This window comes from Cupressus sempervirens, chromosome 4 (genome assembly GCF_028749045.1).
Source record: "Cupressus sempervirens isolate cs-2001-9-10 chromosome 4, ASM2874904v1, whole genome shotgun sequence".
NCBI classification, from domain to species: Eukaryota; Viridiplantae; Streptophyta; class Pinopsida; order Cupressales; family Cupressaceae; genus Cupressus; species Cupressus sempervirens.
In genome coordinates, this window is record NC_143121.1 from 446,528,859 (window position 1) to 446,555,269 (window position 26,411).

A 26,411-nucleotide genomic window follows, 5' to 3' on the forward strand; every position below is an offset into this window, starting at 1 on the left:
TTTACACCAGTTAAAGTGTCTACCTTTTAATGCTAACACTTCACAATTGCCTAGTCATCACATTACATCTCCCTATGCAAATTTTAAATGACTATCCATACCTTTTGGGGATTGGTTAATGATGTTCCTTTATGTACTCCCCTAAGCCCTTGCTTGACTTAGTTTGATGAAGAGACCACTGCACCCGTGGTTGATGACTCCCTATCCTGTGTCTTGACTTCTTCCTTGCCATCTTCCTTCATCTTAGTTCTCACTATTTCCACATCTTCTTCATCCTAGTTCTAATTGTTTTCACATCAACAACTTTCTTTCCTTTGTTGTCCTCTAATCGGTTAGATGACCGGTTGTTCATCTTGCAGTCTTTTGCCAAATGACCAATCTTGTGACACATAAAACATGCCATACTAGTTGACCTCCAAGGTCCTACATTACCTCTCATTGTTCTCATTCTACAATTGATTGCATATGTCCATAGTGTCCACACATTGTACAAAAAATGTCGAATTGTCTCTCCTTAGCCATGGTAATCACGTGTTTGACAGGGGATCGAGGAACCTTTGGTTTTGTCCCGCAATCTTCGGCTTTATGTCCATACTTGTTGCAAGCATTACAATAATCATCAATTCTACTTCCACTTAATTTTTTTTTTAAATATTTTTTTTTTATAAAGGGGTAAACGCTTTGACCTGGAGCTATGAACCAGTGAGGCCACAAACAAGGGACCTCATCCTTGTGAGATTTGAACCTTGATAGCAAGGATAACAACTCAACAACTTAACCATCACAACATGCCACTATTGGCTAATCTACTTCCAGTTGACTTGCTGCTTATGCTAGATCTACATTTATAGGCCATATGACCATACTTCCCACAATTGTATCAATGGCCATTAAATACTTGTGGTTTAGTAATCACCGGTTTGCTTCCACAAACATTAGCAATATGACCAATCTTTTCACAATTTAAACAGGTAGGTTTAGTAGGTTTCTTACCAGTTATACCAGTTTGTACCTTCAGATCATGTGGAGTCTCCTTGGCTTCGATGATTATCCAACTTCAAATGTTTCTTGAGCAGTATAGCCCAAACCGGTTGTGTCCTTGTGTTTCATTTGACTGTTCAGTTGTTCATCAAGATTTCTTGAACTTTCATTGTACCTCTTCAATCTTTCATTGTTGTCCTTAGTTTTCAGTTCATTCTTCATCTTTTCAAATTCATTCCTCATCTTTTCAACTTCACTCACAACTTGATGACTCTCATCAGCAGTGTCCTGCTTTTGCCTTTGTACTAGTGTTATTTCTTGCTTGAGCTGGTTGAGTTCTGATTCTTTTTCCTTTAATGCATCTTCAACTAACCTCTTTGCATCTTCAACACACTTTCTTGCATCTTCTACAATTCTCTTAGCTTCAAGATTTTTCCTAGGTATTGACAGCTTGTCCTTCAAGTTCCTTTTTCAGATTCTTAACTTTCTCCTTGCATTCCTCATTTTTCTCCATCAACTCTTCTATGTCTTTCAAATTCTTCAGACATGACACCATCAGACAGTTCCTCCATTTGCTCGATATAGTCCTGACTTTCACTTAACCTTGCAGTCAGTTCCTTTCTCATTGCCAAAATTTCTTTCAGCTTATCTTCTAGTTCATGAATGACAACTACTTGTTCCTCAAGCTATTTCTGCCACCTGTACCTTTTCATCTTCAAGAATCTTTTCCTCTAGCTGTTTGGCTATTCTTCTTCGAGGACCTATACTCTAATACCAATTTTGGGTATGGAATGGTACTGAGAGGTTGGAGGGGGAGGGGGGGGGGGGGGTGTGGTAAATCAGTACAATAGTAAATCTACTAATTCAAACCACCTAACATCACTAGTTATAGTATTCAACCAAAGAACTGTTGTAATGAAACAAACTAAGCTCACCAATCATTCACAACACATAACACCAGTATTTTGGTTTCATGGGAAACCCCTATTAGAAGGAAAAAACTGCGATGGGGATGGTACCCACAAATTCTTTCCCTAGAATTATAAGGTTGCCCTCTAAGGAGCTTTACGAATACCCGTTCTGTGGGTTCACCCTATTAGGATCTACCTCAGTTAGGGATTTAGAACTCCTTCTGAGAGTCCACCTTGTTAAAGGATTTTACAATAACAACACCTATTAAAGGCCTACCCGGTTAAGAGATTTCCCTCATTGTAAGTGTTAGGAAACAATAAGTTGATTGACTTGTCTTTGCCACTGCTTTCCTATCAGATCTTTTCTATTTTGCTCTCACTTCAGCTTCCCTTTGCTTGATCTCTTCTTTGCAATCACCTCTCTGTGTTTGTCTTCACCTGTTGGTTCTGTATTCACTGCTCGCTTGTTCTTTGTAACTTGTACCCTTTGCTTTCAGTTTGTGCGTGCTTGCTTCACCGCTCTTTCTCCCTTTACTTGTATTCCTTTTGCTGCTTAACCTCTTTTGCCACCCTCTAAATCTCATCCCTTCATTTGAATTACTTGCTGCGCTTGCACCTTGTTCTCTAATGTAATTCCCAAGATAAGTCAAAACGTGTTTGACCTGTTGAGTTTCCTTCTCGAATCTTCTATTCCTGTCTGGCTTCTTTCTTCCAACTGTTAGCTTCTTCCTTCCTCTTTCTAGAAACTTCACCATTATTACTTTGTCTTTGATGAGGTCAATGTTACCTATCACTTTACCATATATTACCGGTCATGACTAAGTGTCACCGATCATGCCGATTTCTTCTACACCTGTGTTGCCATGCTGCCATCAATGGCAATCTTATGGCATCCTGTCAGTTATTTAACCTATTAGTTAGTTGCAACTTTTCAACTATCTCACTTTGCCATTTTATTACAACCTTATGCCAAATGTCAACAAGCTCACTTTACAATCTTATGCCAAATGCTAACAGTCACTTGGGCATTGCAATATGGTGGGGGTTGTAATGGGCATTGCCACTATCTGTCCTCAACTGCTCTTTTTCCTTTGGCTATAAGTGACAAATAGTCAAATGCCAATATGCATGAAATCACATAGACAAACGACAGTGAAAAGCCTAAAACAAAAGTGACAAAACACAATGACTTATTTCAACGATTTTTGGACTCAAAATGCTATATTGCACAAGTTATTTTGAAAATGTTGCAACAATTTTTTAGTTATATTTGTTACTGAGTTATTGTGTGATAATATTGCGAGCCATTTTCCTTCACAATATGTCACAATATTGAAAATATCTTGCCAGTATTTTCAACTGTGGGCTAATGATTTTTGGTTATATTTCAAAGTTATTATTCAACTTTATAAAGTGGCTTTCAAGTGTGAGCCATTATATATTATTAAAAGTTACACCTTTGTCACATTAAAACCTATGGTTGACAACAAGAGCAATTATAAAGGTTATTTATAAGGTCATTTAATGAAAGGGGCCAAATGACTTAGTCATGTGCATTCAAATGTCACTTATAAATATCAGGCCTATTTATTATTAATTCCCTAAGTCAACGTGAGCACATGACAAAAGCAAACATTTAAGGAATTAAATAAAAAAGAAAGCAAAGCCATTTTCGCGTGAGAAATATTAAGGGAGTTATAATTTAACTACAAACACAATCTCCATCAAAAGTAAATATATTTTCAAGTTATTGGAGAAGTGAAGTTGAAGATACTTGATCGACTTGTTATGGAGAATTATATAAAGCCAAAAACCAAAAAGTCAAACCATTCTATGCTTTTTGAAAATTGTTCAAGTTTTACAACAGTTTGAATTGGTTAAATGTCCAGTGAACTATACTGGGCCAACTGGTTAATCCAGAGGCCAAGATTGATTCAATTGTTTACGGAAGTCAGGATTAGAAGCTACAGTTCATTTCAGAATTGATTGCAACTGCAGATAACCTCATTTAATGCAGATCAAGCTATCACAAGCTCCTGCATTTGAAGAGAAAGGCAGCCACAGGCCATCTAGAAGTCATGTTAATCAGTGACAGCAGACGTTTGGACTGAAGGGGCACATTTGGTTCTGTTTGGTTCCTAAACACAGCATTTCCAAGTCTTGGCATCAAATTATAATCATTTTCAGAGGGCTGTAATTCATCTTTTGGTTTCCAACATTTCTAGTGTTCAGCTACAGATTCATTGCATTTTGTTTTCTAACAAATTCTTAATGCATGTCATTGCCGTTTTAAAACTTTCAGTAGAGATTAGTTAAAAAAGTTGTTCTGTGCAAAGGTTTCATAATTAGTTTGATTTTTCAAGCATTGTTATTTGTATTTCAATATATTAGAGAAAACAAAAAAATCGAATGTTCTGAGAAGACACAAAAAATCACAAAATTCCAAAACAAAGACATTTCAGCAGCATTTGTCAGAGTTTGAACCACAGAGGGTTCTTACTGTATATAAATCTGCTGTTTTTCTATAGGTGTCTGATCTCCTGGCTATGCTCAGAAATTCTCTCTTTTAATGATTGATTGTATGTCTTACTCTCTCTTCTTAAAGATTGATCCTTAAGGATTAAAAGAAGAGATAAGTCTCCAATTCCATTCCACACTGACCTTTTTCTGGATACCGCTGATATGTTTTCCCTTTGTGATTGTTCTTGATCTTTCATTGTAATGAATACTAAATATATTTAATAATCTCCAGTCCTACAATGCCCTTTCACAGATGAGGGACTCCTGATAAATATCCCTTGAGGTACATGACTTTCTGTGATTGAAGAGAGGTATCTCTTCTTGTAATTTGATTTCTTAACTAATTCTTTTAGCGATAACACCCTTCAATGACAGTGATTGAATCTTGGAGTAAACAGCAATGTTAATCCAAAGGCCTCCGCCTTCAAACAGATTAAATATTGCATTCAATGAGATACGCACGAACCATCAAAGAGCTTGGATATTAACTACGAAATTATGAATACATTTTATCCTACTGATCTATTATTGCAGGGGACATTGAAGTCCATGAATTCAGAGACATAGAGCGAATACATATGTAAATGAAGGAATAATTAATCCTGTAATAACTTTATCTACTCGTATGCTGCCATGAATAATGGTATTGATTTATGGATTCATGATTTGGCTTAGTGACTTCCGCATGTGGCTTATGATGATGACATTTTGTAAATAATTGATTTCAGCTGTGCTAATTTATTCCATGATATCATAAAATAGGAAAGATTGACTTTGTTAAAATAAACCTCTATGATGAATTTCATAACATATTGCAGCATTGATACTTTTTGAGGAAATTGATTCCATTTTTCTTAACGTTAAAAAATAAATACTTTCTTATGTGGTCTTCAAGTCCATTGATGGTTTGTTTGTAGCATTGACAATTAATGAAATTAGTGTCATGTTGCACTGCCTTGTTTCTCGAAGTAGTTTAGGAAAATCATTTTGATGCAAGTTTAGTTGACAAAACCATGACACCGTCCATTGGTCTAGGTTCTTATAGGTAATATGGAATTTATAGTATAACAATCAACTAAATCTCATTTGGCTTGGTTAACATCAGAGCTTAATAGACTGGATTATAGGTTGAAGACACCAAGTTTAGTAGCAGTAGGAAGTGGCCCTTGGTTTTGCGTCGTAAGTTGTGGGAGTTTTCTTCGGCTCCTTACTACATCATTTGTTGTTTAGAATTGTATCATTTTTTATTAATAGATTAAAATATAAAATGATTAACACCTCTGTTTTTTCCCTCAAAGATTGTAGGAGGTAGAAATCTTTCGATTGAAAACGATGAAGATCTTCTACGCATATCTTCTGGAGATGTAGATAGATTGAAATTGGTGGAGAAAATGGAATCTGCAACTTCATCCACTATGCCTTCACAGGAAGAGATTGCTGCATTAGAAAAAGCTGACGAGGAACTGGCACGATTGCTACAGGTAATCTGTTCCCCCTGTCATCCTGATTTTATTACACTAAAGTCAATGTTATTGAGAGGATACATTTTCTTGTAACCTGTGCCTTTTAATTTATCAAGCAAAATATGTTATTTAAGGGACTGTGATATCAAATAATATATTACATGTTACAAATATCATGGATGTATGGATTTATTCATGAAATGAAGTTAAATATAATTTTTCATGGGGAACTATTAATTTTATTTATCAGCACTACGAAGTGAATTGTGTAACCTGACAGGCTGAAGAAGATGCTCTACTCTTCCAGCAACAATATGCTGGTCAAGGTAAAGAGGAGTTTAAGGGAAGGGTTGAACCATATATAAAGCAAGTACTACTGGTATGTGTTATGTTTCACTCTCTAGTTAAGTGGAAATTTATTTTATTTATGTTTTTAGCCTTGTTTTTAGTAGTTTAAGAAGCAGGTGTTTCAGAACTCTTAAGAATATATGTCTAATAACAATTCCATTTGTAGTATGAGGATCCTGTTCGACAGGATGCAGCACGAAAATCAGTTCGCATTGATGAGCTTGAAGAAAAAGCCCTCATTGCCTTAGCCAAGGTAAAAAGGATTACCCTTTTTTCTTTCAAGTTGAATTCTTTATTTAGGTTCCATGTTTAGTATATGAATCTGTAGGTCTGATATAATTATGTCTAGCTAAAAGTAGCAGACATATTTAGTGTCATTTTTTAAAGTCATGAGAATTTTTCCGTTGCTGCCTTTAGGGTCAGTTCTTTGTGTGAACTCTGGAAAAATCTTCCCCCTATGAGTGAAATTAGAAAAAGAAATTTTCAACTTATTGACTACTTCAGAATTTTTAGCAATTCTCAGATTCTTTAAAATTAGATTATTGTCTAAAATTTCTGTTTTGCAGGTCCCTACTGTAATTTATTTAATCTCAAAATAGTTAAAAATTAAAATATAGTTTTATTCATGTAAAACTTAAAAGTTATAGGTAATTATGAAAATGTTATAAAGGTAGTTGATGCACCTTGACATTCAAGTCTTACAAATCCTTTTTTCCAAATTAATCAACATTTGCTCAACTCACATACCCAGAGAGACAAGCAGAGCGTCACTAGTTCTTTAGAAAGCCCCACAAAGCAATAGCTCAAATCCCAATAAATATTTTGCAATCAACTCAAGTCTACTTTCTGATCACCAAGCTCCTAGAATGGGCAACGTGAGCAGATGAAGTAAGAAAGAGTACAGAGAAGGTAAAATCCTGTTCCAGAATATTTCTAAATTTTTGCAAATGTCATAACTTCACATAAATTCTCTGAAACTACTGCACTAACCTTCCTTGAAAATTTGAACCAAAACTTGCTCTTTTCATGATTTATGATGCACATGCGATGTATCAAACACTTTTATACTGTCTGCTTGCATTTTGTTTCAAACTTGTTTTTGAAGAGATATTATAAGTAATCATGATATAATTGACTCAAAATATCAATATTATAAAAATAGCAACACAACTCACACTGAAATATCCCCAACGGATTATCGATTCTTTAAACACCAAAAACTTAAAACTTCAATCGAGCTCTGATACCACTGAAATATCCCCGACAGGATATCTGCTTCTTTAAGCACTAAATTCTTAAAACTTATTACTTCAGAATACCGACATTTTGTCAAGCAGTTTGCAGTCAAACTTAGATTCCATTGAGTGAACCTCACTAATAAGACACTAAAGTAACAATACTAGAGAGTAGTTACTCATCAAATATATGAGACAAAGCTAACCCTTATGAAATGACGAATTTGCAAGAGATCTAGCACCCTTGTTTTTTAGCAATCAAATTGAAGAATAACCAAGTCTAAAAGAATTACAACTGAGCAATGAAAAACCTGGTAATCGGATAACCGGATTCGATTCAGAGTCATCACCCAATGGACAGGTTGTGGTGCCGTCTCTCCTCTGTATAATCCGCCAAAGAAAAATCAGAATACGTGGTCATGTCCTGCTAGTAAATGGACCATTTCTTCCTCTGCCGTGGCACAAATTTCATCGGCTATAGAACCGATGCTCATTTAAAGAGGACTCCGCTCCATCCACTGCTTTACCGGTCAGACACGTACGCCTTGGCAAACTCTTCCACCTATCAACGAAATACCATGTTGCTGCAATTACTCAGTCCCGTATATTCAGGTACATGTAACTCTTCAGCCGCTGATTTAATGTTCTGTAGATTCTTACAAGAGTCTTCGCAGATCAGTCTGCATAGACAGGGCAACTCAAGTGCAGGGCACTCGGCAATGCACAGCTGTGTAAGCTTTATAAGAGCGGCAGTTCCTGCTATCCCTTGCAAAACTGTACATCCGTATATACCCAATTTGGAGAGTGTTGTGGGCAGCCCGATGTTCTGCAGCTTCTCACAAGACCGGATCTCGATTTCCTCCAAGCAGTTCAGTTCGGAGGGACTTGGCAACTCCTCAAGCGCAGGGCACTGTTCAATAACTAGCCTTTTAAGATCACTAGTTCCTTCTAGTATCCAAAACGGGTGGATCCGAAACAGTTAGCAGAATCAAGATAATTGAGCAAAGTCCATCTCCAAGACATGCCAGGAGGAGCAGAGGCACAAGAAGTGGCAGCAAAGTTCTGCTACGGAGGCAACCCAGACATCACACCCCTAAACGTAGCCATGTTCAGATGTGCCGCAAGCTACCTTGAAATGACGGAACACTACACAAACTCAAGCTTTAAAACACGCACAGAGAACTTCCTGAGAGAGTCAATCTTCATCAGCCTCTCAGACTCAGTCACAGTCCTCTACACCTGCGAAAGCCTTCTCCCTTTCGCAGAGGACCTCAAGATCATATCCAGATGTATCGAAGCCATCACATCCGCCGCACCAAACGAACAGTTCAGAAGGGCTTTTCACCTTTGATTTCACCGTAACAGACTCAGATCACCAAATGATTATGCAGCGCATGTCCCTGACTTTGGCCGGCAGGTGAGTGCGTTATGATGATTCTGGATCATCCATTCGAATTTTGCCAGCGTTATAGAAATCCTTCCTCTTCCAACAGCAAATCGAACCCCCTCTGATGATCTGAATTGAATCCCTGACTTGTGGTTTAATTCCTTCTGAATTCTCCTCAACTCTGCGTTAATTTGTGAAATGTCGACTAACCCTATCCTTTTTTATCCTTAAATGAATAGTGATGCAAAACCATGAAGTTGGCCTTAAGCCACCGATTCTACCCTGATGAAATGAATGCAGCGTCACCTCCAATCTGCAATAATTCAGATGATATTTCACACCCTCAAAATTGCGTACCTATTGAGAGTTTTCGTTCTCAATGGCCAACTGTGACAATTGTAGAAACCCTAGGTTCCACAATGCACCTGTGATTGAATCACAATCTGAAAACACAAAGAGATAAACCAACTGCTTGATTCGAATGGAGCCCCGGGGTGCCTATTTATTCTTTTTCTCCATCCTCTCCAGAGACTTCTAGAATCTTTTTGATCTTATCCCTCAAGTGACTTTATTAAATACTCCAAGTAACTTTATTAAATACTAAAGTCACTTTATTAAATACTAAAGTCACTTTATTAAATACAAGGTCATCTTTTAATATTTATTTATCTAATTAGTCGTCCTTGGACAACCATTAATTAAATTAATTAAATCGAACTGTCACCAGAAAATTGGGGACATGACACACACAACACACACCCTTAATGTATTGCTGCTAGAAAATAATCTGCTAAAAAATTACAGCAGCAGAAACTTTTTATTCCAAATCAGTAAACATATATTTTTGACTTTTCCTTGAGTCTGTACAGCTTTATGTGGTACAGCTCTTCCCAAACGTATATAGCAGTCTCAAATATTGTGGTAATTCCCTTGCATGCTGCTGTGCCGATCTCAAGGAAGTCTTAAAAGGCTGCAACAGGTTTCAATAATACTTTTGAGCTTTTCAAACAACTTTGAACCCCTTTAAATGGATATTATAAGATATACGGTCCCTTTCATGTACCATTAAATGCCTTACTTGAGTATATCCTCAGATGTAATTGACATTTAATTCACTTTTACTCATTGCAAACACGTCACTTAAAAATTATGTTATTATCACTTGCACACATGCCATTTATAATTTCTGCTATTATTACTTGCACACACAATATGGTAATTTTTGATAATTATTCTTGCTTGCACACACAACACTTGATATTTAATATTTACCCACTAAATTCTCTATAAAATTATTACTTGTATAGTTGGCAAACCTGATATACATAAATCGATTTGCTCCAAATCTTTATTCTGCAAATGTCCACCCAAATGTGAACTTTGTCTGAATCCTCCTTTGAATCTTTCTGCACAATCTATCACCTTGAGTGAATCTCACAATATTGGCTAGGAAGAAATATTTTATAACTGATACCAAAACATTGTCCAAGGGTTTTCATCTTACAGCATTAGAAAGCTACTCAAGTGAAAATGAACATGCCAAGAAATAAGTTAATAACTAATGTTGAAGAATTATGCTGGGTGCCAAAATGGACTCACACTAAATATTGTCATGTTCCCCAAGGAACTGCGGAGAAGAACCTAGACGACCAAAAACACTACAAAAACAGTTACACTAAAATAGAGCACCAACTGATCACTGCTGTTGGAAACCAGGGAAAATTGATACCAAGCTTTCCAAGAATGTTGGAGTCCCTTAACCACCACCAATTAGCCTACGGGCATCTAGGAATAGGTGAATAGTCATAAGTTATAACAACTGTTTACATTTGAGAAAGGGACATTACATTTAGGTGGAACAATTGAGTGACAAGAAATTTTATAGCTTACATCTTTAAACATTTTAATAATATGGAGAATATGCACATGAAATATGATGCGAGCATTAAAAAAAATCAGAAATAGAAGACTCAGCCACCTTGTGATTGTTCATTGCTACTAGGTCTTTTCTTTCCCGAACTTATATAGCAGCTCTTTTCTTTCCCGAACTTATATAGCCACTCTTTCCCTTGGGTGCTGCTGCGCTGATCTCAAGGAAGTCTTAAAAGGCTGCAACAGGTTTCAATAATACTTTTGATCTTTTCAAACAACTTTGACACCCTTTAAATGGATATTATGAGATATACAGTTCCTTTCATGTACCAATAAATGCCTCAATTGAGTATATCCTCAGCTGGAATTGTGATTTAATTCACTTTTACTCATTGCAAACACATCACTTGTAAATTATGTTATTTTCACTTGCACACGCGTTATTAATAATTTCTGCTATTGTTACTTGTGCACACGCCATTTATAATTTCTGCTATTATTACTTGCACACAGAATATAGTAATTTTTGATATTTATTTCGGTTTGCACACACAACACTTATACATAATATTTACCCACAAAATTGTCTATAAAATTATTATTTGTATAGCTGGCAAACCCGATACAGATAAATCAATTTGCTCCAAATCTTTATTCTGCAAATGTCCACCCTGTTGTGTCCCTTTTATTTCCCATGGTCCATCGAACTAAATAATCTTCATTTCCTTTATTTTTCAAGCTTTGTGCTCCCCGATTGAACCACTTACATTGCCTGCAGGCCAAGTTCAATACAGCCAAAAGAGAAAAATGCCGCCAAGTGACTTAACCTTCCTAAACACCGCATTGAACTTGAACCATTGAACCGCGCCAACGAAATGGTTCAAGGTTCAAAGGTTCATTGCCTCGAAAGTAGCCGTTGCCTCCTATTCCTCTGCCTGCCTGCATATATCAACCCCTTTTAAAAATTGTTCAAGGTTCAATACCGTCTACATATCAACTCAGCGACCTTCGCTTAGAAGAGTTAAAGGGCGGTGCAAGAGAAGTCAAGTATTTTCGGTATTCCCACATTTTAAAGGGGAAATGCAATTATGGAAACAATCATTAAAAAAGCATGCCGATCGTGTGGAATTGATCACTAATTAATATATTGTCAGAATCACATCAAGTTGTGGGAATTTCCACACGGATGGATGAGTTGGGAGGAGCAAGTGACAGTACTTTTAAAAATCTTCCACCATCAAATATGAGATTTCATGAACAGAATAATCATTGTTGCTGCAATGGAAGAACAAAGAGTTGGAAGGTAAAATTAGCTTCATTTCTTTTGGAAGTTACGCAGTTCAGGCGAGACAAGGTGAGTTCAATTATACATCCTCTTTGCTCTGCTTTGATTCTAGTTGTAGCATACAATTTTCTCAGTCTCCGAATAGACTTTAGTATAATTAAAGGAATTCATAGTGAAGATGAGGCCCCTTCTCCCTAAATTGGGCAAAACCTCTTGCCTGATCAGTGCCCTCCCGAAATTCGATGACATGACCCTGATTCAAGAGGAACTAATTGATTTCTTGGAGAGAGCTAGGAATCCAAAGCCCAGTCCCATGATGGCGCGAATTATATGTAGTGGTTTAATTGAGGTTGCTGCGTTCCCAATTGCCGCGCCCTGTCCTGAATTGGTCTGTGCCTACATGAGTAGGTACAACGCCGAAAATAGGTGTATTAGGACAAACAATGGTGGTGTGTTTGTGTGCATTGATAGGGAGACTGTCATGGTGGCAATTGGGATTCCTCCTCAAGAGTTCTATGAAGATTGGTCAATTGGGACTTCTTATTCTCTCTTTTCTGAGAAGAAGACTATATACAGGAGTGTCATAGCCAGGAATTGGCTCATAAAAGTGCAGAAGGGTGGATCGAGGTTACCCAAACCCCTAACTAGTGAACATCTTATACCTAAAGTGAGGGATATTGTCATTTTATTGAATAGATTAAAGGGGAATACTCATGCTTTTTATTGGGAGGACTCGATGTATTTCTACATTCAAGTGTTGTTGCACAGAGAAAAATATTTAGATTGGGCCCAAGTTATTGCAGAGAGGCCACACGAAGGGCTTAGTAATTATGTTGGGATGGCTGGTTTTCACATGTCCTCTTATTTGTTCTACATTTTGGCATGTGTGAGAGACTAGTCGGGTCTTCACCAGGAGTCCTGGGTGGACAGCATGAAAGTGTATGAGTTCTATCCCCACTTGCAGTTGCAAAGGTATACTAAAAACTTCTATAGATAGAATGATGTTTTTGCTGGCAGATTGGCTTTTGAGTTGGATGGGAATTTGCATAGGAGGATGTTCCCTGAGGCCACAAACTTGATAAGTACCTACGGGAGCTATTTCATCCAGCTCCTTAGGTTTACTTATGTGAGGATTGGCGGTTTTGAAGGTGAGCCTTATAGATTGCCAAGATATGCATTTGGCAGTAACATACTCTTGGAGGTATGTAGACAATTAGCTCATGTGGAGAAGAAATTTGGCATGAGGAACGAAGCTACCTCCAATTTCCCTATTGAACTTGGCTTTTATAATTGTAAGATTGTTTCAGATTCTCTGAACCTAGTTGTAGAGCTCAAAAAGTTCAATCTTCAACCCTACTTTGCCAGGCCTAGATTTGACAGTAAAGAGTTTGCTAAAGTTCATTTGAATGTTGAGATTAATTTTGCACATGAACCTCAATTGGAAGACTATTGGGAGGATGACATTGATGAATTTGAAGTCCGAAAGAGGCTATGGTCCAGGTTTTCTCTTCAATAGATTGTTACTCACAAATTACCCATGAACATAACTAGTATTCCAGAGGTGCAGAATGAGGAATTATTGGATCCAGAGTTCAATAACTGGGTGCATAATCAACCTATTCTAGAAATTGATTGGAATAGGAAAGAGGAGGATAACATTCAAACCCGCACGTTTAATGTCATAAGACGTACCGAAAAGTGGTTGAGAGACCACAGAGCCAGAATTGAAATGGACACTTCTGTGAGCATACGAGCAATTCAAGACTCTCATGCTCATGTTCTATTTTCCCTTTGTAATGTTAGCATTGATGCTGTAGGTTCAAGTGATAATGGAAGAAAAGAAGTTCGTTCCAAACAATTGAAGGATATAGTACCAAGCCCTCCAACTGTTCGTGTTACTTGAGCCAGAAGTAAGAAGAAAGAGGAGACTGTGAAAGAGGCTACTGACATTTTAGTTAGTGAAGACAAACCAGCAACCACAACCATGAATGAACCAACTGCCAAGATTCCTACTCTTCCAGAGGTGGAGGTGGAAGCATAGTCACCCCAAGAATGCCCTGTTCCCATAACTACTCTGGTGGTAGTTGATTCTTCAACATATCAAAGAGCATCAGCAGCAGAACCACTAAGTACCTTGAGATGGCTAAGAGCCTGCATTAGTAAGAAACGTAATGTGGTGCCTATCAACGTACCTATGGAGGACATAGTAAGCAGATGTCTTGGCAAAACTCCAAAGGCCAAGAAATTAAAGAGTGAATCCAGAATAGAGGTAAATGAGAAAAGAGGCCATTGGGAGGCAGAGGTAGCTCGGCCTATCTCTGATAAAGCCCTTGAGGATGCAACAGAAAAGACTTTGTAATTGAAAAGATTGATTTGGGTGCAGCAACCAGGGCTGCCGTTTGGAGACTTCCACAAAAAAGATGCTGTCTCGAACCTGGAAGGACAAGAGAGACAAAAGGGAAATGGAACAAGTCATTAAACTGATGGCCGAATCCATTGATGTGTTGTAAGAACCATGCCAACCACCTTTGTCTCAGGTTCCACAAACATTTGATCCAAGGTCTCCTAGGAACCAGGACTATCTGGATAAGGTTCAAAAGAACTGGATGCTGGCCGAAACATTTGAAAACTGGTTAGAATCCATAGTCTAGCAGGGGATTGAATAAATTATTAATTTGATTAAGGTCTACAAAGATGCGGTAGCCGCCATTCAAGAACTTGAACCCGAAGCACAAACATGGGAGAAGGAGAGAAATAAATGGCATGCCATGCTAGTGCAGATGAAAGATGTACAAAAATTTTGGGTGGTAAAATTCTTAAAAGAAAAGGCAGTGAAGGACTTAGATGATAAGATACTGTACGTGGCCAAGGAAAATATAGAATGGAGGAATTCAATTATCAAGGAAGGCCACGAAGAATCAATTAAGCTTCTTAAAGATCTTAAAGAGTTCACAAAAATGATGCAAAAGGATTTGAAATGCATAAATGTGCAGCTTCTAAAAGAGGATGAATAGGTTGTCAAAGAAGCCGCAGATATGGAAGACTTGTTTAAAGAGGAGATATGTATGATCAAAGAATCTAAGTACGTCACCACATTTGATTTCACTGAGGTCGCCTGCATTGAATCCATGCCAGGCATTTGCACAGACCATCTCGAGGAGCACAAAGAGAAAGTCAAACAGGTGAGCCTAGGCAAGGAAGTGTGGAGACAGTGTATATTGCATATTGGCCTCCCCCACTACCAAGTCCTTCATGACTTCTCCAATGCATACATGGAATGGCGGAGTGTGTGTGGCGTTGGGAATCCCTGAGATCATGGAGCCATTTTTTATTTTCATTTTAGTTTCAAGTACTATTATCGGCTCTTGGTCGTTAGGCTTGTTTCAGTTACAAACTATTTTTATGCTTTTCTTTAGTTTTTAGTTGTCCGGTCAGTTCCACTGACCAGAATTCAAAGTGATTTAGCCTGGTGGTTATAAATGCAAAAATGTATGTAGGTGGAGGGATCTTTTTTCCTTTAGGAGCTAGGTTAGCTTTGTTGTTCTGAACTTATAGTACAAAAGACTTTCGGTAATTTATGGTTCAGCGAAATTTCATTTGTGTGTGGAATAAGAAATATTATGCTGTGAGTAAATCATATTGCAATTTCTGTTGGAACACTTATGTGATGGTGTATTTATCTCTTACATCTGAAGTTTAATTTTCGAAGACTGCGAGTAAAGTTGAAGTAGTTAAGATATTTGGATACTCTAATTCCCCTTGTCCTGTGAGGCACGAGTGAGTCACAATCAGAGTTCAAGTGCATATACATCAATTTGTAAGTTAGTTTCAAACAAATTTCTAATGTCTATTTGAGTTTGTGTTTATCTCAAGAGCATTCATATTGTGTTGATGATTGAATGTTAAGCCTTTCTTTACTTTTGGGTTAAAAGTAAATCAGAAAATTAAGTTCATTTAGTAATTTATTGAACATATCAAGGAAGCTGTACCTGTATACAGAGGGTAAACCCATTCTTGTTTATCCAACTGTTGGTTCAATTGGGATTTCCTCTGGGTAATTAGAGTCTATATGTATATATATTCGTGAAGACCAATCTGTTAACCAACACACCCAAATGTGAAGTTTGTCTGAGTCCACCTTTAAATCGTTCTGCACAATCTGTCACCTTGAATGAATCCCATGATATTGGCTAGGAAGAAATATTTCATAACGGAAACCAAAACATTGTCTAAGGGTTTTCATCTTATGGTATTAGAAAGCTACTTAAGTGAAAATGATCATGTCAAGAAATAACTAAAGTTGAAGAATTATGTTGGGTGCCAAAATGGACTCTCACTAAAAATTGTCATATCCCCAGGGAATTGTGGAGAAGAACGTAGAAGGCCAAAAACAGTACAAAGACTGTCACAATAAAATGGAACATCGACTGTCACTGCTGTTGGAAACCAGGAAAAACTGATACTAAGCTTTCCAAGAATGTTGGAGACCCTAAACCACCGCCAATTAGCCTACGTGTATCTAGCAAGAGGCTAATAGTCATAATCAAATGAATAGGCTAATAGTCATAACAACTGATTACATTTGAGAAAGGGACATTACATATAGGTGGAAGAAATATTTGTAACTTACATCTTTGAACATTTTGATTATATGGAGAATGTTCCACACGAAATAGTAGGACGCGAGCATTAAAAAAATTCAGAAATAGAAGAATCAGCCACTTTGTGACTGTACATTGCTACTAGGTCTTTTCTTTCCCCTAGTTTAGGTAGAACACCTATAGTTCTTGTATGTCATGTTCCCTTCCTATCCATCCAGATTTTAATTTATTAAATAATCAGGAAATTAAATATTTCCGTAGGAGGTTTTAAATAAACTATAATAAGTGAAATTTATTATTCACTATATTAAATAAACTGCAATAAGTGAATAATTAAATTCACTTAAATAAATAAATAAAGTCCAAAAATAAAACCATAGCTTTAGCTTAATAATTAAATAAAGGCCAAAATTATGAAATAAAGCCAACTTTTGAATTTGGAGACTTGAGCGCAAAGGTGGCCAAGACTTTATTATTTCCCTCCGATTTTGGAGAGAAGGCTTTGATTTCTAACAAGAGATGCAAAGCGTCAAAGTACCTGTCTCAAATATGGACAGTTTAACGTAGATAAAAGTAGAGACTTAGATGGCGGGGAGAAGAATAAAAATAGTGAGAGAGAGAGAGAGGGGAGGGGGGAGAGGGGAGGAATTATGGAATAGAGAAGAGATGAAGGTATAGGGTGGGATGAAGGAAAGAAATAGATGAAAGTGTTTGAGGTACACAGAGAGATCAAGATAGAGAGATATGAGAAGTAGAGATAGAGAAGAATAAGTGTAGAGAGGCAGAAATAAAAAGAAGAGAGACAAATAGGTAAAGATTTAGAAATGGAGGGAGAAATATGAAAAATTAATGAGATTAAAGCAGCTGTAAAAGATGTGGCTTCATGAAGGAGATAAAGGATCAGAATATTATTTTAATCTGATCAGCTCAAAACAGCAAAGAGAGGTAATTGAAGAAATACATGGAGAATTGGGACTCACCAAAGACCCAAAAGAATTTAAAAACATTTTTTTTCAATTATTACCAAAACCTGCTCTCCTCATATCATAATGAACATAACAAAGATAACCTTAACCAAAAAAGTCTCTTAAGGTATGGGAGTAAACTCTGAATTGGCTGGTCTTCCAGCTGAGTTCTATAAGGTAAACATTGATTGGATTTGCTATTATCTCCTGAATTTATATAATGAAGCCTATGGGAAAGGAACATTAGGGGAGAAAATTAATAGAGGAGTCATTAAGTTGATCCCCAAGAATGAAGAAAAGTCCCAAGTCAGAAATTTTAGGCCCATAATTCTCCTAAATTTGTCTTACAAGATTGTTGCTAAGCTCCTTGCTAGAAGGATAGCAGGCCTTCTAAATGAAACTGTCTCTGTTACGCAAACTGGCTTAATTAAGGGCAGCTATATCCTTGAAAACTTAACCACCAATTGGAAAGCACATCACTAGGCAAAAGAAGTGGGGCAAAATTCTGCCATTGTTCTTCTGGACTTTAAGAAAGCTTATGACCGGATAGAATGGTCATTTGTGGCAGGTATGCTTAAGGCACTTGGATTCCCTCCGTACTTTTGTAATTGGATTGAGATTCTTTTTAAAGATTCTTCCACGATGATTGATATAAATGATGAAATGTCTGAACCAATCACTCTCCAAAGATCTATAAGGCAAGGCTGTCCTATAGCCCCCCAACATTGTATGTCCTTGCTGTAGATGCCCTCTTCTCCATCATGAGATCTCAATCGTTAGGTCCACCTGTCAAAGGTATCACACTCCCTAATCAGGAAGAACTCCTAAACACTCAGTTTGCAGATGACACAACACTTTTGTGGAGGTAAATGAAGCAAACTTTGATAACATGGTGAATAGATTACAATTTTTTTCTTGGCCTCAGGAGCAAAAAGTTGCCCTCCATGAATCCGTAGTTTTAGGTTGGAATGAATCAGGATCTGCCTGGTTGAAGGATTGAGCAGGCCCCAACACAATCATCAGATAACTTGGCATCACGTTTGCCGTCTCCCCCTCCACTAAGGAGATGTGGGCTTGGATATACTCAAAAATTAAAAAGAAGCATCTCAAATGGCAAACCCATCTCCTGTCTTCAGCTAGAAGTGCTCGAGTTGTGCAGAAAGTTTTAGCTTCATGCTCTATATATTTTGCCTCCTCTTGGCTTTTCACCAGTTTTCAAATTGAAAAACTACATAGAATTCTGAGAGACTTTCTATAGTCAGATGGAAAGGGGAACAAGAAAGACATGTAGTCAATTGGAAATGGTGTTGCATGCCAAAAACTTACAAGGTTTGTGAATGAGAGATCTTAAAGCTCACGGTATGGCTCTAGCCTCAAAATGGATATTCAAGTCCATGAATGGCAATGAACCCTGGAAAGTTCTCTTTAGAAATAACATTGTTAGATCTGTTATCAAAAAAGGAAATTGTGGAAGGAATTATCTTTTACAGATATGATTTTAGGTGATTTTGAGATCAAAGTTTTTGGGTCAAATATTTTTGCTTCACTTTGGAAGGCATGGACCCATGTGAGAAGATTTTTATTCTTCGAAGGTGATGGTGATGGCCCTCCTTGCTTCTCAGTCATTAATAGGTCTTTTTGGTGGGGAATTTAGTTAAATTGTTAAATCCCTTGCCCTTACCCAAAGTTGCTCTACTAAACAATGGAATGATAAAGGCATCTCTGTCATTAGAGACACTATGATTGATAATAGGCTAGGGACTTGGGATGAGCTTAGAGTTGAGTTTGATATTCTAGTTACACACAAAAAAACATATGCTCTCATTAGTAAAGCAGTGTGTCCCTTCTTTTCAGGCAAATTGGCTACTAGTACTGACATTTATAATATTCTTAAATGGAAGGATGGTACCTCTTTTATGGATATCTCTACTAAGAAGAGCTACAACATGATTAAGGATGATGATAATATACTTAGAGTACTAAATCAGAAATGGAGCCTTGATTGGCATAACTTCAAGTGCCACATTCTTTTAGATTTTCTGTGGCATCAGCTTAGTCAACCAAAAACACTATGTTTCAGATGTACTCGCCTTCTCAAAAAGCTTGTTGTTGGTAATATTTTTCTCTCACTTGGCATTACTTCCTCTGGTTGCCCTATTTTCATGTTCTTGATTGCAAATTTTGAGACTATTGAGCATATTTTTTTTGATTGCAAATTTGCTATTTTGATCTGGTCCACTTTTTCTGGCAGACCTATAACTTGGAATCCCTTCTTAACTTTTCTTGGATTGAAATTCTTTCTAGATTTGTGGATATTTTTGATGCTAAACTTAATAGCTTTTGGTTTGTATTTTCTGGTGAAGTTCTTTGGTTTATTTGGAAGAAGAGAAATGAAGAATTTCCAGGGGTCCAAAAGAGAACTTACTGGGTTTTGCTAAAAACTCACCTACCACACTATCATGTCATAGGTCTCTGTTGTCTTGGAAATTCCAAAGAGCAGGTTGATGATTTTGTTGCAGGAAGGAGCAATGTTGGTATACAAAGATGGTATTAAATCAACACAATACTTCCATACCTACAGTGAAATACTAGATGAAAAGGAGAAAGATGCTCTTAGACAATTCGTGAAACAGAAGAATATAAACGTTGAAGAACAAGACAAAGGAGATTATGAAAACACATGGTCTTGATGCCCCGAATCAGAAAACCATTGTAGAGATGCCTCCACTTGAACCACCTGGCAACATTGATGATGCTGAATGCAGCAATAATGTCATTGGTACATGGGACTAAATCCTGATAGCAGATGAAACTTGTTTTGATGCTCTTAAATGATCTCTCTTTTGTACATATTGCAGATATACAAGACATGACATGTGCTATTAGCTATAAGTAGATAGGATTGCGCATACTTCTTTGACAACATCAGATACTTAGTTGAGTAATTTTTTGCTAAAGTTTTAAGCACTGCATCAGATAACTCTTCGATATTTAATAGAAAAAAATTATGCCTAAGATAAGATAACTCATCATATATGGTAATGGGTTTATGAACTAAATATGGTATAAAATGTTGTTTTTGGTATGCAACATGGTGTTTGGCAATTGTAAAAAACAAGAGAACAAAATTCACTCTCAAAATACCATGTTTTAGTTTCAATTCCTTTGAATTTCCACTAAAAAAGTTAGGATCCATCCAACACATTCCTTCAAAGAAAAAAATTATATTGTTTTTGATTAAGGTAAAACAAGAAACTAAGATAGAGGGCCAAAAGAACACAAAAACCTAGGCCTGATTTTTCAGAGAACTGGCCACCTCTTCTTCCATCTCACAACTTGCTTGAGGTCCTTGATATCCGGAGGTAGAGAAGAGCCTACCATCTTCCCTTTGCTGGCTCACATGTTTTTTCCTGGACAAGAGATCTCCTAGGCTGCAACCTCCTTCTTAGCATCCACAATTATTGTATTCTTCTCAATGTAGCTTCTATCCAACTTGGTGACTAGCATCCTCATATTTTTAGTTGCATACTTCACAATCTTTAGACTATGCTCCATTATTCTTCTTCAAAGTAGCCTTATTTTTCTCCACCCTCGTAGTCAGAGCATCCAATTTCTCTTCCAGCCTCCTAGCACTACCCTCCACCTCTACGCAGTCCAAAACCAACTTCCTTTCCTTCACATTCTACAATGAACATTACCCTAAGCTCCACCCATGCTCTCCATTTTCTATTGCATATCTTCAAACTTCGTCTAGTGAGCCTTGCGTTTAAGATTAGGTTCTTAATCTCATGGAAAGCCCATCTATTCACACAAAAATAGTAGAGGGAGAATGCCTTAGCAGTCTGAAGCACCCCAAACGAAGGTTTCTTCCTATCTTGGAATTCAACAAATCACAGGTTCCTAGAAACTCTTTGGTCATATTCCTCTGCTCTTCTTAATCTTCAGAATCTGGGGGAGAGACAGGGACGTCATGAATCACATTGCTAGTAAAATCCTGCATTAATGGAATCTTGGAATTCTCCTCATTCCTTTTCTACTGATTACTAGGAATGTCCATAGAGGGTAAACCAATAGAAGGGCGATGAATATTACCATTCACAAATAAAGGGGACCCAATACAAATTTCTCCCAGAACAAGAGCTTTTCTCTTTTTCCTCATCTCCTTAGGTTTACTACTCTCAACATCCTTCCCACACTCCTTTACATCCCTTGATGGTACAACCATGGAAGGGTCAACCAAGATGAACCCTTTTTCCAGATTTGACGACTCACCATTATCATCACTATCTTTATTGTGATCTCCCTTACCCCTTGGAAAAGTAGTTTCCTTTGAGTGGGCTTCTTCGTAGTCGAGGATTTCTGTTTTTTATTCTTATGATTCCTCAGTCTCTAATCCAACTTTCTTCTCAGTATCATTGGTAGAAGAGTTAACCTTATCAGTCTCCTCAACAATCCTAACAATAGGGCTGCCAACAGACTTAGCCCTCAAGAATTCATAAAGTACAAGGATTGAACCCAGATGGACCACCATTTTTCACCGATTCTTCTTATGATCATATATGTTACCATTGAGAGAGGAGAATAGAACGATCGCAAAGGAAAACTGAGTTTTGTTTCTAAAATGACTCAAGAAAATAAAATGATACCCATGAACCTTGGTAAATCTTCCATCCATGGTGACGAACTTCATAATTGCCTTTAACATTACCCAAAAGGGTTTCAACTGCTTGGGGTTGTAATAGGAGTTGCTACTTTTATCAAATGCCCCCATCTCATTGTTGGTCTTGGGAAATTTCTGCACAACCCGGTTCAACATTTTTTGATTGCTGAAGAATTTCATCCCTTGAGTTGGCGGTCCCATCACCTCAACAACCACATTCTCATCAATCACAAATCTTTTCCCTTGCAAAGTCACCACTCATTGCCCCAATCTTCTACAAAAACTTGGGTAACATTTCTATTGAAGCCATGCAACTTTTCTAGGAATGGGATAAGCCCTCCCTTCCTCAATTTCCCCCACACTTGCTTGTCTCTTCTCTAGTGTTCGTAGGTAGCAGGTTCAACATGGTTAAGTTCTCCCCCCATACTGTAATATCCCCGTCATAAAATAAATGTATTTAATTAAACCTTGTTAATGGGCCATTTGATTTAATAAATTTCAGACCCATTTTTAATATAATTGTTTGCATAGGTAGGTGTGGCCGTCGCCTATCTTTGTATACCCTAGGAAGGTTTCCTCAACGGGTATTTAAGCGCGGCTTGTAGGTAGTAGTTAGTATGCGATTTGGATTATTTCTTTGTATTGCAAATTCCTGTTGGGACTCTTTGTTGTTCGCCATTTCGGAAGTGAAAGATCTTCCCTACTTGGCTTTTTGATTTCGGTGGGATTCAACCCTCACCCTATTCTGTTCTGCATTACTTGCTCGGATCTAGAAAATCTGTGCACCATCTTTGTTATAGATTCATTTATATATATTTATATACCTTTGGGTTCCATTGCTCTAGCATTAATTGTTTGGCAAATACATGTTCAGGCATCTTGTTTGTAACTCATTCTGCATTCATCGTGTGGCTCCTGCATACCCCATAGCGTAACAGAACATATTGTACGGCCTGGATAATTACGTACGACCCTGCTTAACTACACTATACAACCATATTCACATTCACCGAACATTTGCCCCTTACTATTGTACAGCCTCCAAAGGCTGCCATATGACCTCCAAAGCTACCGTACGACCTCCAGAAGCAATCGTACGACCACCAAGAAGTAACTGTATGACCTCCAAGAAACAGCCGTACGGTTACTAGCAACTATCGTACGACCCTCAAAGCAGTCCGTACATCTCCATTCATTTCATTCGGATTATACCGTATGGCCATTGTAACCTAGTGCATACTGGTTTTTCCAAGCTATTCTGGCCTACACCTAGAATGTAACATCACAGTCTCGCTCTCGACCCTCGATACCCATCTTCCTTCCAAGGACGGAAGCATTGCGCAAAGAAAGAGAGCCCACTTTTCACGAAATGCAAGAAAATCTTCGGGAAGATTGGCGGAACGCGAATATGGAAGGTGATATATCTTACAGAGACTTTGTTGATCTAAGAATGAGATATTCTAGTGGGGGAAATCGCGGTTATTTTAATGATGACCTCAGAAGAAAGATCAGAAAAGTAAACTTATCGCCATTTGATGGATCTGGAGCCATTACTGCACAATCATGGGTTCTGAAGGCAGATACCTATTTCCAACTCAATCCAATGCTTGAAGAGGAAGCAATCAAGTTCACAACACTTCATCTGGAAGGAGTGGCGCATGAGTGGTGGCATCATGGATTGGTCACTCTTGGTCATGGCCAAGTAACCTCTTATATCGAGTTCATAGAGAGACTCATTGACCGTTTTGATGGGAAGGATCTTGAGCTAAACTTCAAAGATCTAGCTTAGCTAAAGCAAACAGGCATGGTAGACAACTACATCACTGAGTTCCAAAGGTTGTTAGTATTAGTCACAAACATCTTTGAAAGACGTCGAATTGTGTTATTCATGAATGGGCTGAGAGAGCCTTTGAGAGGCTAGATCAAAGGGTTCAATCCATGTGCACTCAACGAAGCTATGAGGAAGGTGCGTGACATGGCCGCATCTTCCTCCAAAACTCACGCAGCTTCACCAACACCATCCCCACATGAAGACAAAGACAAGGAGTCAATTCAGAAAAAACCTCAGTTTGATGAAGATTCTTGACAAGAGCTTTGGAGGAAAAAGCTCTGTTTCATGTGCAAAGAACCATGGGGACCTGGTCATCACTGCCTTGGGAAGGGAAAGACTCATTACATTGAGGTGATTCCTGATGACGATGAAGGACAGACTGTAGTGATTGATGAAGAAATTACCTAGCAGGAGAGAATAAATGCCCTGATACAAAAAGGGGGTTCCATTGCTACCCTCACTACAGCGACTGGAAGTGGTATCTTTAGGGTTCGTGGCACACTTCACGGAAAACAAGTTCTAATCATGATTGATAGTGGTGCCACAATCAATTTCATCAATTCATCTTTGGTCACTAGTAAAGGTTTGCATGTTGATGAGCATGGAGGATTTGAGGTTAAGGTTGCAGGAGGAACCTTGTTACCTTGCACTCATGTGATCGCACTCTTCAAATTCCCATGGGAAACTATACCATGACAAATGATTTCTTTTTCATAGATTTGGTTGATACTAATATCATATTAGGCATCTAGTGGTTGGAAACTCTTGACTAGTACACTTAAAGTACGTGAAAAGACCCTACGAAACCGCATTGTGAAGGAATACTTGGTACGCTGGCGACACCTACTGCTGGACAACGCAATGTGGGAAGGCGAGCACATCCTCCAGTACCCGACATTGCACTTGCTTGAGGACAAGCAAATTTTGGGATGGGAGTACTGTAACGTTCCCATTATAAAATAAATAATAAATTAATCTTTGTAATGGGCTGATTGATTTATTTTATCTCGGACCCATTTTTATTTTGTTTTCGTAGTTTGTGTCGTTGTCGGCTATCTTTGTACACCCTCAGAAAGGTGTTCTCGACGGGTATTTAAGCACGACTTGTAGGAAGTCTGTAGGCATGCTTTTGATTATTTTCTCTGTATTGCGAATTCCTATTGGGGATTCTCTGTTGTTAGCCATTTCGGAAGTGAAAGATCTTCCCTATTTGGCTCGTGCAGTTTCGGTGGGATTCAACCCTCACCCTATTCCGTTGGTGTTCATCTCAGTCTGTATCTGGCAAATTGGAGATTTAACTGTATGTGGAAGTATCAGTACCTGTTGGTGAATCTTTTGGCTCCGCATCTGCAATTTGTGTATGTTACATTTTGCATTTTCAAGTGGTATCAAGTTGGTTTGTATTGTTGATTTTTCCTCCTTTCAACTCTCTGCGCTTTAGGAATAATCCCCCAGTACGGCCATTGTGACATTACCATCCGTACACCCCACATTTTCCCCTCACCGTACATTCTCTCCATCATCTTACAAACTCATTTATCTCTCTGTACTGCCCTTGCTCACACACCGTACGACATCCATAATCTTATGCCACCGTATGGCCTTCTTGTCCATTGTACGGACATCCATTAGCACCGTACGACTAGCATATCTGTTCTGTACGGCCTTCTAAATACCTGTACGGTTCACTAACACCCGTACGGACTGTTCAGTTGTGTGTACGACCCTCTTTGGCACTCTGTATAGAGCTTTGCCTCTAACGTACAGCCAACAAATTATCAGCCGTACTCAGCTGTACCTCTTGCACTCTTTCACACATCCATACGGCTATTCGAGAACCTTCAACTTGCTCAGGTGAAGTTGTTAGGTTCATTACACATCCTACAAGTTTCTTGTTAAATCTATCAACTAACATGTTCCAAAAAACATCATCCGGTTTAGTCCCTAGAGGAGGACCTAAGTAAGTAGAAGGGAGAGGCACCAAGGAACAGCCCAAACATTTCTCAATCTTACCTTGCCTAATGTTAGGAGTGTCAATAAAGAATAAAGAACTTTTTTCCCAATTAATAGTTTGCCTAGTAGCTTTACAAAATGTATTAAGGAATCTGTTCATGCTATTCTGATATAGTAACAAATCCAAACATTATTGTATCATCTACAAATCGCTCATGAGGACAAGTTAATCTAGAGAAAGACTGTTTTAGGACTTCGATTTTACCTTGCTGGACCAAAGATTGGATGAATCTTTGTAAGCTTTCCAGCATAATAATAAAAATAATAGGAGAGATTGGATCCCCCTGTTAGAGACCCCTAGAAGGAGAGAACAAATGAGAGGGGAATTTGGTAACAATA

At 37.9% G+C, this 26,411-nt stretch overlaps 1 protein-coding gene across 3 annotated transcripts in view; it reads left to right on the top strand.

Moving 5' to 3' along the window:
• PNG1 (peptide-N-glycanase 1) overlaps nucleotides 1-26,411 on the top strand; it is a 286,311-nt gene that overhangs the window by 28,584 nt on the left and 231,316 nt on the right. For all 3 annotated transcript variants that reach the window (XR_016363877.1, XM_089825430.1, XM_089825431.1), the window contains exons 3-5: nucleotides 5,711-5,893; nucleotides 6,156-6,254; nucleotides 6,390-6,476. Coding sequence is in view for 2 of the 3 variants with exons in the window: in XM_089825430.1 (XP_089681556.1) it covers nucleotides 5,711-5,893; nucleotides 6,156-6,254; nucleotides 6,390-6,476 (369 nt within the window). In the remaining variant the exon portion in view is untranslated. The remainder of the gene's footprint in view (nucleotides 1-5,710; nucleotides 5,894-6,155; nucleotides 6,255-6,389; nucleotides 6,477-26,411) is intronic.